Source organism: Rhinolophus sinicus, chromosome 17 (genome assembly GCF_057876585.1).
Source record: "Rhinolophus sinicus isolate RSI-liver-muscle chromosome 17, RSI-T2T, whole genome shotgun sequence".
Classification (NCBI taxonomy): domain Eukaryota; kingdom Metazoa; phylum Chordata; class Mammalia; order Chiroptera; family Rhinolophidae; genus Rhinolophus; species Rhinolophus sinicus.
The window spans coordinates 61657603-61670105 of NC_142517.1; the positions used below are offsets into that span (position 1 = coordinate 61657603).

Consider the following 12503-nt stretch of genomic DNA (forward strand, 5'->3'; position numbering starts at 1 on the left):
CGCCAGCAGTGGCGTGCAGGAGCCAGAGCTGGAGGAGCAGCTGCCCCAGAGGCCGGCCAGGCTCTGGATGGTGAGCAGCACCCTGGACAGCGCACCGAGCCCAAGCCACACAGATGGCAGGAAAGGGGCTTCAGGCACCCAGGAGGCACAGGGGCAGAGGAAAGCAGAGCTACCTGAGAGGAGACCATGTTGTTGCTGGGCGGACCTCGGGGCAGAGAGGGCAGAGGAATGCTGATTCTACTGAGAAACACTGATGTTGAAGCAGGAGGGGGAATAGCCAGATGAAAAGCCAAGATGAAGGGAAAGAGGCACAGGTGGTGAAATGGGTGAGCGACAAGATTCAGAGTCCTACGCGAGAGACCTGGGGCTCGTTCCCAGTCTCCCCACCCCACAACCCCCGGCTGCCCGGCCAAGAGTCTGAACTATGTCTGGCCCGAAGGAAAAATGTCACTCACAGGGGGCATAAAACATCATCAGGAGTGGCTTGTCTTCCTTCTTCAGGAGCCGTCTGAAGTCCTGAGGCACAAACAGAAAACACCACAGGTCACATACAACACAGTGACAGAGGGGCCACCTCCCTAGGAACCCACAGTGGTGCGAGGAGCGGATTGAGCACTTCAAAAATCCCACTGTCTGACTTGGAGATTGGGAGACACAGCACAGAGTCATGGCATGTCAGGAGCTGAAAGAAGCCCAGAGAAGATCTATTCTAGACCACCCTTGCGTATTACAGATGGGAAAACGGAGGCCCCCTGGGGAATTTCCAAGGCCCTGTGGTGGGCTTTCGGCTCCACCTGAACAATTATAAGTCTGCAAAGAGCTTTCTGTGTCCCAAGAGGTTGTCAACCAGGCCGCCCCTCTTTGTGAGGTCTGCGGAGCGGTTGTATTGTGGTGGGTGGTTGTTTTCAGGTAGGCCCACCTTGGCCAGATGGGGATCTGCTCGTCACAGGAACACAGGGTTAACCCCTGCCTGTTCATCTCTTTCCCCCCGCCCCAGGACCCTCCGCCACCATCTATGTCCCTGGAAGCCCACAGTATACAGGCACATAGGATACGAGGCATGCCCTCCACCCCCAGGAGGTTACAAGCTAAACTGATCATTTGTATGTGTAAAACCCTTAGAGCAGTGCCTGGCACATTATTAGGCAATCTGTAATTATTGGCTAAATAAATGCAATAAATGTAAAAAGGCAAAGGTCACAACAGTGCTAATGGAGACACTTCAGTGTCAAGCAGAACTGGACCCCTTTTTTTCCAGGGAGAGTCAAGGATGTTAAGGAAAATGGAAATCCATCACGGACTGCGGAGAAGCACCACAACAGAGCATGTTTTGATTAAAATGAGCTCCTCTAACCAGTTTCCATAAAAGAAAATTAGATGTTTTTCTCTTCTGAGTAATAAGGAAAATAAGAGGAAATTTCAAAATGCAGCTTTCTGGCAGCAACAAGACATTAGGTAAATAGATGATGGTACATCCCGCACAATGGAATACCACTGCATCATTAAAAACGATGAAGAGGAATATTTAATGTCACAATAAGATGTGCATGTTACATTAAGCGGGGGGGAAAAGCAAGTTACAAAACAGCATATAGCATGTAATGACAGTTTCGTTAATATTTATGTACGCATTATGTTGAAAGCCTGAAAGGCTACAGAAAATACCAGCAGTGGGTATCTCTCAATGGGAAGGAATGGGTTGATTTTTTGTTTCTTTTATGCATAAGCTATATTTTCTAAATTTTCAACGATGACTATGTATTACTTATAATTTTCCAGCTAGATAAAGATTACACGTATTTTGTGGGAATTGAAAACATTTTATAATAAATTCTGAAAATGTTTACTCTTATTTACATAACTAGAGGGATAAGGCATTCATTTTGAGACAGAATTAGTAACCACAATCTTTGACCCTGACTAGGGGTGGAGGATGCAAACACTTTGGAAATGATCTTTCTGGAATCCCTGGAGATAAAAACCTGGTAAAAGATCTGAGAAGAAAAAGCTTTTCTGAGACTGTAGCAATTGTTGCAATTTGGTTTCATACCCTGAGTAGTAACAAATATTACATTACATTCAAAGATAATTAGTCATTTTCAATAGGGGTGGAATTCTACACTTACAAACATGAATTGCATTTTAGAACTTTTAGTTATTTTATGTGGGGATTCTATTAGTGGAAAAGCAGCTAACTGTACCTACACTTATACATGAGAGAAAATAGCAGAAAGTATAACAAGAGGATTGCCTACAGGTGTGAAAAAGTATTTCTGCTTAATATTTCTAGTCACAGACGAGCGATCTTAAAGTTTGAGGGCATGGGCATCTTGGCTGAGGGAGGTGGCAGGCTATCGATGTCCAGAGAGGCTAAAAACACACATAATCACAAAATCTACACAGGAGCAACCATCTATTTAGGCTCTTTTTGCACCGCTATAGGCGCAGGTGCCACCACCTCCTGACACTGGCCCCCAACATACTTTTTAAAAAGGCTTTATCTTCCAGCTGATGACACGGGCACTCTCTATCCCAGAGACACGTTGATGCCCAGCCCCTTCATTCCAGTCACCCCAGACCCACTTGACTAGCTCACAATGATCACACGTGACCCCTCCTCCAGAAAGTATAAGTGGCACCATTTTCTTTTGGGGTAACAAGCATTAAGAGTCAATAATTTTCAATGAAAGGAGAGGGGAGGCAGAGGAAGATAAAAGGTACATTTTATGTTATCAAGATAAGAACATTCTCCCTCCATCTACAAAAAAGCACTGCTGGCCTCACAGACCATTTGAAATGTAACAAAGAAGTTCCTGCCCATTCCATTGTGAAGGCAGAGCCAAACAGATAAAGCACACACATTTGCATGGTGCAAACACAAGTACACCCGGATGAAGATGCATTCAGGTGAGGTGGGCAGGCTTCCAAAGGAGGGTCAGGGTCGCATAGAGACGATAATCTGAACCACCCTTCCACTGCCCCCCAGCCCCCTCATCCTGGCCAAATCCAAAAACTGAAGCTTAAGAGGGCAAATAATTTGTTCAAAATCACACAATACTCAGAACTGTAGAGACTTGACCCAAGTCTCTGGAAATCCAACTCAAACCTCTCAGATTACTCTAAAAAAAAAAAGAAAGGCAAAAAACCACACAGCCAATCCTAGCAACAACCAGTTTATGTAATAAGGAGAGGACATTTAAATTGATATTCCTTTAAGGAAACCCTACACACATTAAAATACATTAAATAAGGTGGTGAAGAATGGAGAACGCTCTCAGGCAGCCAGCCGGTGAGCTGTTGGTTCCGGCATGGAGCTGGGAAGGATCAGATACGAGGGCCCTGGCACAGGTGGTCGGGGCCACTCCCATCTCTCGGCTCCTTGGCCGTCTCTCCTCAGGAGAACCCGGCTCAGGGGAAGCTCCCAGTGTCCATCAGCATTGATGAGGATTAATTACCTTTTCACTGTCAATGTGGACAACATCTTTGGCTCCAGGATCTTCCTCCCACAGTGGGGGCCCTTTGGGATCCTTCAGAAAGGCCAGTATGGACTGAGGAAAAGAAGAGAGAGGGAAAACTCATTTTAGCCAGGAAGAGGGAGGTAGGGGAATCGGGAACCTGCCGTTCTCCTGCCTGGAATGGGACTGACTGCATGCGGCATACGGGCAAACGCTTAGGGGTGTACCATTCCATCACCCACGTCATCACTGCTAAGGGCCCGAAAAATGTACTCTCACCACCCCCACCAGGATTTTTCAGCCACATGACACCTTACTGGTCAGCTGATCCATACCTATGCTTCTCCAAGGACCAGAAAAGAGGCAATTTGAGACAATTAATTGGCTTATTCGAACCAGAGACATAATCATGATTCTACTAAATCTCATCTCCTCCAGGAAGCCTTTCTGAACAATTTGAATAAAGGCCTCCAGTTGTGTCCAAAGGAGACATTTTCACATTCATGCAGCCACTAAAACTGTCAACCACATAAGCAGGTAATCACGCCTACTTGTAACCCACTTGAAATTTCGTGATCTAAACTGGTTTGGGAATGTGTTAAATCCTGATCCCCCTGTGGGGCTCAGGCTGGGAAGCGCCAGGGCAGGGGGCGCATCTCTGGGGACGCCTGTTTGTCTTGAAGACGACTCTCCCACCGCCCTGCTTCTAACGGTCCAGAAGGTCCAGGACGAAAATCCGACAAAGACCTTCAGAGTACAGGGTTTAATTGGCCATTGTCACGTGGACAACTGACCCAAGTCACTGCTCCCTTTGAGCAAGACACACACGGGGTGGGGAACAGGGGGCATATCACTCCCCTCCCCTCCCCTCCCTCCCCTCCCCTCCCCTCCCCTCCCCTCCCCTCCCCTCCCCTCCCCCCCCTCCCCTCCCCTCCCCTCCCTCCCCTCCCCTCCCCACCTGCCATACTTCTCTGGTCCACGACAGACTAGACATTCCCTTTCCTTTCAGTCACTTTGGGATGGAAATGGAAAGAAATCGCCTCTTTTCATGTAACAATTGAAACGTTCATACTAGCACTCTTCTGATTTTCAGATATTCTTTAATTGACGTTGAATAATCCCATTCATAGGTTCTCTCCAAGTTGGTCTCACTGACAAGATCTTGGGTGGAAACGTCTGCAGGGAGCAGCACTTGGGACCCCACACTCAGCTGTCCTGTTCTGGGAGCTCTGAATCCCAGAAATATGGCCCAGATCCCCGTCCCTTGCTCTTTAGGATGACTTCATGGCTGGGAAACCACACTCACAGCTACAGGGCGTTGGAGAAGGGCATCGGAGGGCCAGCTGCATTTTGGCTTCTGGGCACCTCTGGTCCTCATCACTTAAACAGTAAGGATTTGGCTGGACAGACTGCTGACAAGCAGAGGGCTGCTTAAACAGGAGTTCCCTCCTGAGTTTCCTACTCTTTACCCTCACTTTTCTGGCCTTCGGGCCTCTTTAGGGGCCACGGCATAGCCCCTGTGAGCAGGACCCTGCTGAATGGTACAGGATGACAGCAGCAACAGCCAGAGCACGATCCTGAGACTGTGTGCTCCCTCTGCCTGGGTGTCCTCCATCTCTCTGGAGATAAGATGCCCAGGAGAAATGCTGAAAGGAAAACTAATCGATGACCAAGGAGGGCCTTCGTCTCGGCTACTCCTGCCGAAAAGCAGAAGCTGTCAGGCAGTCATGAGGACGCACTGCCAATCCCCCCGTCCTGGAGAACTGCAGGGACTCTACCCCAGTCCCTGATGGCCCTGTGGGCTTTGGAGACCCTGGGACAACGATATACCCTCTCTCCGAAATAGACTCTGACCCTCTACAATGCTCAGTCCACCTCTCTAGCTTATTGACACGAAAGTCACAGAAGGATGAGATCCCACGCACCTCATCTTTGCAAGGAGGTGGACACCGGCCAGGACTCGGCCTCCCCCGCCCAGGCAAGCGCAGGCCACCAGGCCCCCTCGTGCCTTTCCTGATACTACAGTTCTGAGCAGCTGCTGTCCCCGGCGCCACCATTCTAGGACAGACTCCTCGCAGGGCCAGCTACACACACATTGAAAACAACCTCCAAAAACAAAATCAAAGGCCCCCGCTTCCTCCTTCCATCACTGCACAGGCACCTCCCCCACCCCACCCCACCCCACCCCACCCCACCCCACCCCACCCAGCTGACTCTCATTCCTGGGGAGCACATGCTCTCTCCAAGGACTTCATTTGAGGTCTTCACACAGAATAAGAGGGGTTAAGAAAACTCTAGACAGAATTTTCTCTAAGTGTCTAAGTGGGTGTTACGATGATTAGTGACCAGGCTGAGTCTGTATCAGGTAAAAGATGCAGCAACTGAAGAAAGAGCACATTAGTGGATAAACACGAGATGACCAGGGAGGTTGGGGGGGCGGGGGTTGTGGGGGGGGCGGCAAGCGAGAGGGGCACTGACACCTGCACAGACAGATGGACAGACAGGAAGGAATGGAAGGAGATACAGATGGAGAGAGAAAGAGAGAAAGAAGCACAGGGTGTAGTCTGAGAAGCAGGAAAATCAGAGTGAGCCCAGCAGATGTAGGAAACAAAAGAAATACGTGGCCCCAACCAGGGCAAGGGAATCCTGCCTGGACCAGAAGCAAAAGAGGGCTGGTTTCAGGAAGGGGATGTGTATGGTGACGGAGCAGAATCCAGGGGCAGGAGAAGGGCTCAGGGTGGGGCTGTGATAGCAGGACAGCACTGACAGGTCACAGGATCTCCATACTTATTCACATGTCCACCGATGCTTTTCCATAGATCTCTAAATTGGCTTTATAGGAGGGAATGTCTCGGTGACATCGGCATCTCATTTGGAACAAGCTGCATCAGCCACGGGTGCCAACCTGCCTGTGTCCGCGTGCTGTGCTAGCCTGGGCACAGAAGCCCCTTCCCGCCTAGGGCAGCCACTTGTAGGCACTGCTGCAAAGACGAGGAGGGCTTGAAGCCACAGCAGAGGGAGCCCCAGGCCTAGGCCTTTGGAGGGGAGAGGCGTGACGTCACATGCCTCCCTGGACGGCTGCTGATAGAGTCACACACTAACAAGGCTGGCCGTCCGCTGTGTTAACTGTTACAAACTTTTCCTGATATTCTGCTGACATATGCTCTGGAGATAAGAATCCCTCAGGTCATTCGGAAGAGCTATTTGTGCTCTCTGCCCTTCCTTCTCTCAGAGAGAAGCTGCCAGACTTTTGGCATCCATTCAGACTCCAGCTCTGCTGAGAATGAGGGAGGTAAATTTACCTTAAATGTCACAGCTCGGTTATATTCAGTATGAAATGCACCATCCCTGTCAAATGAGGAGAAAAAGGTGTTAACTTTAGGAATGGTTGTGAAGATACATACCTTTGGTTTCCTGCAGCATCTTAATAAGATTCAGCTATTAAACACATTTCAAGATTTTTTTTTTTAAAAGGAATAATTGTAAACACAGGGGGAAAAAATCATTCTGAAATTGATTTAACTAAAAATCGCTGTTCACTGAGAATACCAATGAAAGCTTTCAGCACTTACTTGGAAATTGAAAATGACCACGTGTACTTACTGGTAATGGAATAATTCGACCTTTTTGTCCTTTGGGCTCAGGTCAACTTTCATCTTCTTGCACAATTTTCTACTCTCTGCATCACTGAAAGACACAAATGTCGGCGACCATTTGTTACCTGAGTCCTCACAAAGGAGTTGGCAGCATAAAATCTGCTGACAGACTGAGAATAAGCCAGGTAACTTGGAATCTCAACAGCAAGTGAGGACCTCACTGTGGATGGGTCCTCAGAGAACTGGAAGGAGAGTAACCAATAGGATATGGGAGGATCAAGCAAGACAGGGCAAGCAGATGGGGAGGCTGTATCACTACACGTCAGGGGCAACACAGAGCGGTCTGGACAAAGCAAGTGCTCCAGAAGCTTAGAGGGTGGGTCGCCCATTCTAGGAAAAACAACAAACTCAGTAGAGACCAGTGGTTCCCATTCCTGGCTGCTCATGAGAATCACATGGGAAAGTTTATAAAATACAGATTCCTTGGCCCTCCCCAGATCATTACTTCAGAATCTCTGCCTGGGGCCTAAGAAGCTTTGGTTTTTCAGGTTCTGATGTGTGCCATATGCCACCTGCTATATACCATCGGACCAACATCAGAGGAAAATGTTCTACAATGTGGAAAGAGTTGTGAGAGCTGACCAGGTACCGACAAAATCCAAAAGGAGAAAGGATAAGCTTCAGGGAACGGCTAGCGTCTGCAATTCTAATAAAAAAGTTTGTCGGGTGCCATTCACTGTTTACAAAGTGCTCATGCATGATCGCATCTAATCCTGCTTTCCCTCCTATTAGACCAGTGGATCTCAACATACGGCCCCTGGACCAGCAATATCAGCAGCGCCAGGAACCTGTCAGAAAAGTAAACTCTCAGCCCCACCTCAGACCCATTGAATCAAAACTCTGTGGATACTTGAGCAACTGTGTTTTAAGGAAACTTCCAGGTGATTCTGACACATGCCAACATCCTGCACTGGCCAATCTCAAGGTTTGGCTTCCCCTGGGCCCTACGCCAGCCCCCTCAGAAACCTTACCTGATCTCAGAGACTCCCCAAAACCTCACTCAGCCAAGTGTGCCCAACTGCCAGCCAAAGGCAGCCAGCCAGCCACCCCAGCCACGTAGGGCCTTGCTCTTTGCTTCAGGGCCCACTCCCCAGATCTGAGTAGACTCAGTGAGGATATATTGCCCCCCCACCCCGCACCCCAGCTGCTCTCTGCTGCCTACACTGCAGGAGAAACTTCATTCGGCAGGTATGACAGCCACCTCAGGGAAGTGCCTTCATGTCCCACCTGTGTACAGACCTCACCACCTTCCACAGCCGTCAGCTTCACACAGCTGTGCACCAACCCCAGAACAGATGGACTAATTAAACCATTCAGCTCAATTCTAAAAGCAACGCTCATCAGTGCACAAGCAAAACTGTGGGACCTCATTTTAAGTGTAAATTCACAATTTGCAATTCAAGAAGCATGGCTTCCAAGAGGGGTGTGTGTGGGTCAGAGGGGGGAGTGCCAGGCACTGTCAGGGCCGCCCCCAAGCCCCACCTCCCCCCAGGCCAGGGGCTTTCCCTCCCTATTTAGTGCTCCCTGTGGTAGCCATCACTGTGGCCACTCAGCTGCCAGCCTCAGGCCTGGCACAGTGGGGCCTCAAGAAATGCGTGATGAATTCAGAAAGGGAAGACCAATGACACTGCAATGGTTGCTCCCCCATGGTGGTGAGGGCATTTTAAGGTAGGGAGTCCAGAGAGAAGGGATAAGCTGGGGGTGGGAAGGAGATCCAGAGGGCCGAGAGGATACAGCAGAAGGCCCCTATAAGGGCAGCCCACTGCATCCTCGCTGGAAACTCTTACCCTAAAGCCCTCCCTGTGGAGATGCCGTACGCGCCTCCACCAACAACGTCTATTACAGGTTGCGTCTGCCCCATCCCGCTTGGCCTGTGGTGAAGCCACGTAGATAGGCAGCGGGTTTGTTTGGGAACAACTGCGTCTGAGGTGCCCTTTCCCTGCCTGAGTTAATTCCCCAGAAGAGAGGGCTCAACTCAGGATGTTTACAACTGTTCACTTGGCACTTTTCTTGTCCAGCTTTGTTCTACCGCACTCGTTGCTGTGACCACCTACCATCCACCCAACTGCAACAGCAAACAGTGCCGGGGGCAGGAACCCAGTCACCATGGCCCCCCTTAGCGCCTCCCTGACACCCAGCAGGGGTGCCTGAAGGGCCCACTCACGCTGAGGCACCTGTGCTGGCCGCTCAGCTCTGCAAGGCAGCCACTGGAGGGAGAAGTGCCACCCCACACTGGCTCTCTCTTCCATCAAGCCTGGCGAGTGGCCTCTTCCTGTGACTTTCCCAAAGCAGAGAGGAGTGAGAGGGCTCAGACTCATCCTGATCCCAACCCCGCCTGCTCTGCCAGAACCCACTCTCCGCAAAAGTCTCACTGCAGCCTTAGGCGCCCTGTGAGCCCAGACCAGGCTTCGGAGCAACGCTCCAAACCACCCACCCTGGCTGAGTGGAGCTGGGAGGACACAGCAGTTCTCCCACCTACATCTCTGGCCCCGACTCCAGCTAAGCCAATCGCAGCTGCCTCTGCCACAGGATTCCTTGCTGCAGACTCCGTGCAACCGTCTTCCCTCCTTATGTTATATAGGATTGTCTCCTCTCCAAACACACACACACACACACACACACACACGCACACACACACACGAATAGGAATGCACACGCTCTCAGAAGGGGTCAGTGGACAGATGGCTTCCTGTCCCCTCTGAGCGCCTCTGCCTCCCACCTCCAGCACTCCCTTCCCTGCGGTCTCTCTCCACAGCACATCTCCATATCTGACCGTGTCCCCTGACTGTCACCTCCATCAGAAATGTTTGCTCCATGAAGGCAAGGGCTTTGTTTCCTTCATAGCTGTGTCTTCAGGGTTACAACGCAGCTGGCACGCAGCAGGCACTCTGTAAATCACCTGAAGAAATGAGGGAACGACTGATGCTGTCTTGTCAGTTGGGAGGAGGCTCTGCACTTCTGGCTTTCTGGGCCCTGTCTGCTGAGCTCCAGGAAACCGCCAGGTGACACTTCCTGACAGTACTCTCTGAGATCAGCTCCCCTCCCTCCTATGAGTCTGTCTCTCAGGGTGTGTGTGTGTTTCTGCACTAATTGTGCAGTACAAACAATAAAAGTCATAAGAGTTCAAGAAGGAGAGAGAAATTACCCAGTTCGGGAACTTAAAAGGATCTGGGTTGAGAGATTAAGCACAATTAATTGATCTACTGGCTACCACCTTCTCTCCTTCCCTTCCCTAGCCAGTGACTGAGGCTCTTGGTGGGAAGGGGGACACAGGCAGTGAGCAGCGAAAGGAGATGTTTGCTGGAATGGAAAGGGAGGGAGAAAACCATCCATGGATCACGGAGTGGACTCATCATGCAAAAGGCCTCACCTGCCACTCTAGCTGCTGGGGATGCTGGAGTCCTGCCTCCCTCTGTCTGTTTACTCACCCATGACCTGCTACATCCGATCCCATCCCACCTCCTTTGGCTCTCCTCTACAGAGCACGTGGAGAAAAAGATTACAGAGGCCTGTACACACTTCCCTTCCCAGCCTGGGCCCAGACAGACACACGCACGTAGGTGCTTTCATTTTCATTTGTTGTGCGGTGGCTGGCTGCAGTGCGGAGTGGCTACTGCAGGTGCACTGCGCTGTGTTTACGAGATCACGTGCAGTAACAATCATTCGGGATACTAGCAACTCCCACTTGTGGGAGTCAGACCCAGGGATGAAAGCAGGGGGGGAAGCAGGAAGAAAGAGAAGAAACAGGGTGCTGGAGGCACAGGAAGTCGCAGCCTAAGTACCAAACCTTCCCTGGAGGAAGACGCCACTGCCAGCTACAGTGACTGATGGCTTCTAGATTTGGCTTTGCCATTAGCTAGCCTGTGACCTCTGGCGAGGCCCTTGGTTTCCTGAGCTGCAAAATGCAGGAGTTGTCCACGTGAGCCGAACGGAGCTTTCAATTCCTCTACAGGGTCAAGTATTGCTAAAGCACCAAAGCAGGCTGTCTATATCCTGACAGATAAACCAGGAGCCAGACACCAGGACCGAAGGTTGTGAGGGCATTTTAAGATAGGGAGTCCAGAGAAAAGGGACAAACTGGGGGTGGGAAGGAGATCGAGAGGGCTGAGAGTATACAGCAGAAGGCCCCAAGACCCAAAAAGACCCGAACCTCCGTCCTCTCTCTCCTAGCCCCCAGACTAGATCCTCAGTCAGCCACTCGGCCTCCTTATGTCCCCACAGAGCACAGGCAGCCTCCTGCAGCCAGGAGAAAGCAGACTACACTAAGAAGCGGAGGCAAGGCCCCCAGCCTGTCTTGGCCACTGTGTGCCCTTGCCTCACGAGCCTTCCTGAGTTCCATTTCCCCATCACAGAAGGGCTAGATCTCTTTCTCCCATCTGCCAGGTCTGACATGCCGGGATTCTGAGCAGATGGATCTGTGACCCCTGAGGAAAAGTAGGAAGTGGACTTACCTCAGAGACTTGAAAATGGGAGACCACCAGGAGCAAGTGAGCAAGAAATACTGTCAGAGTGACTGCTAAGTGCCAAGTACCAAGGACAACATGAACGAATACAGCTGGAGGACACAGGCAGGAGACAGAGAGCAGTCCTGGAATAGCTGGCCCTTAAGGTTGGACAGACCTCGGTGGTCAGGTAGCATTCTGTGATGAAGGGACTTGCTGGATACAGCACGGATCCCCCCAGGCCTCGCTATTCTCCTTGGTACCCACCCTTAAGAAGGCACATATTAAATATGAATTATGCAGCACAGTTAATAACAGTGATGGGAACAGAGAGAGAGGAGCGTGCCTTCTCCTCCTCCATCCACCTCCGTAGCCCCGCAATTCTAAGGCTCTGCTCCCCAGTGGGGGACACGTCACCCCAATGAGTGCACGGCAACGTGCTGGGAGGTATCTGAAGACACACATCAACAGAGCACTTCTTCTGGGAGTCTCTTGGATTCCATGGTAAGTAATGCTAAACATGCTTACGTATAAAGGAGCAAATGCTACATTCAAATATTCTTTAGAAGAAAACATAAGACTGCAAAATATGTTATGTCTACGCTGGCAGGCCACAAATCTTGGATCTGAAGAGGAAGCACTGCTCCGGGAAAATAAAGCAGATGGGAGGAAGAGAACGGGGAAGAAGGAAAATGTGGTTAGAAATGACCCTAATCCCCCAGGAAAAGCAAGCAGTGCGCACAGATAAGGGCAGCGTCAGCCCCAGGAATTAGCATACGCGGCACAGCTCCCACCTGCTGGCTCCAGCTCAGCTGCCCAGACAGCAGCACTCCACGCCAAGGCCAAGTCCTGATGCCAGGCTGCAGGGCACGAGGGGAATACCAACTCCCTCATACACAACCCACTTAACAGCCAGACAACGACCAGCAGCCAACCCGAGCGTGGCTTCT

General features: G+C 50.7%; 1 protein-coding gene across 2 annotated transcripts in view; it reads right to left on the reverse strand.

The window, feature by feature from the left end:
• PDIA5 (protein disulfide isomerase family A member 5) overlaps nucleotides 1-12503 on the reverse strand; it is an 83150-nt gene that overhangs the window by 42266 nt on the left and 28381 nt on the right. For both annotated transcript variants that reach the window (XM_019738984.3, XM_074330842.2), the window contains 4 exons: nucleotides 7059-7142; nucleotides 6758-6803; nucleotides 3456-3548; nucleotides 456-516 (listed from right to left, as the gene is read on the reverse strand). In XM_019738984.3, coding sequence (XP_019594543.2) covers nucleotides 456-516; nucleotides 3456-3548; nucleotides 6758-6803; nucleotides 7059-7142 — 284 coding nt within the window. The remainder of the gene's footprint in view (nucleotides 1-455; nucleotides 517-3455; nucleotides 3549-6757; nucleotides 6804-7058; nucleotides 7143-12503) is intronic.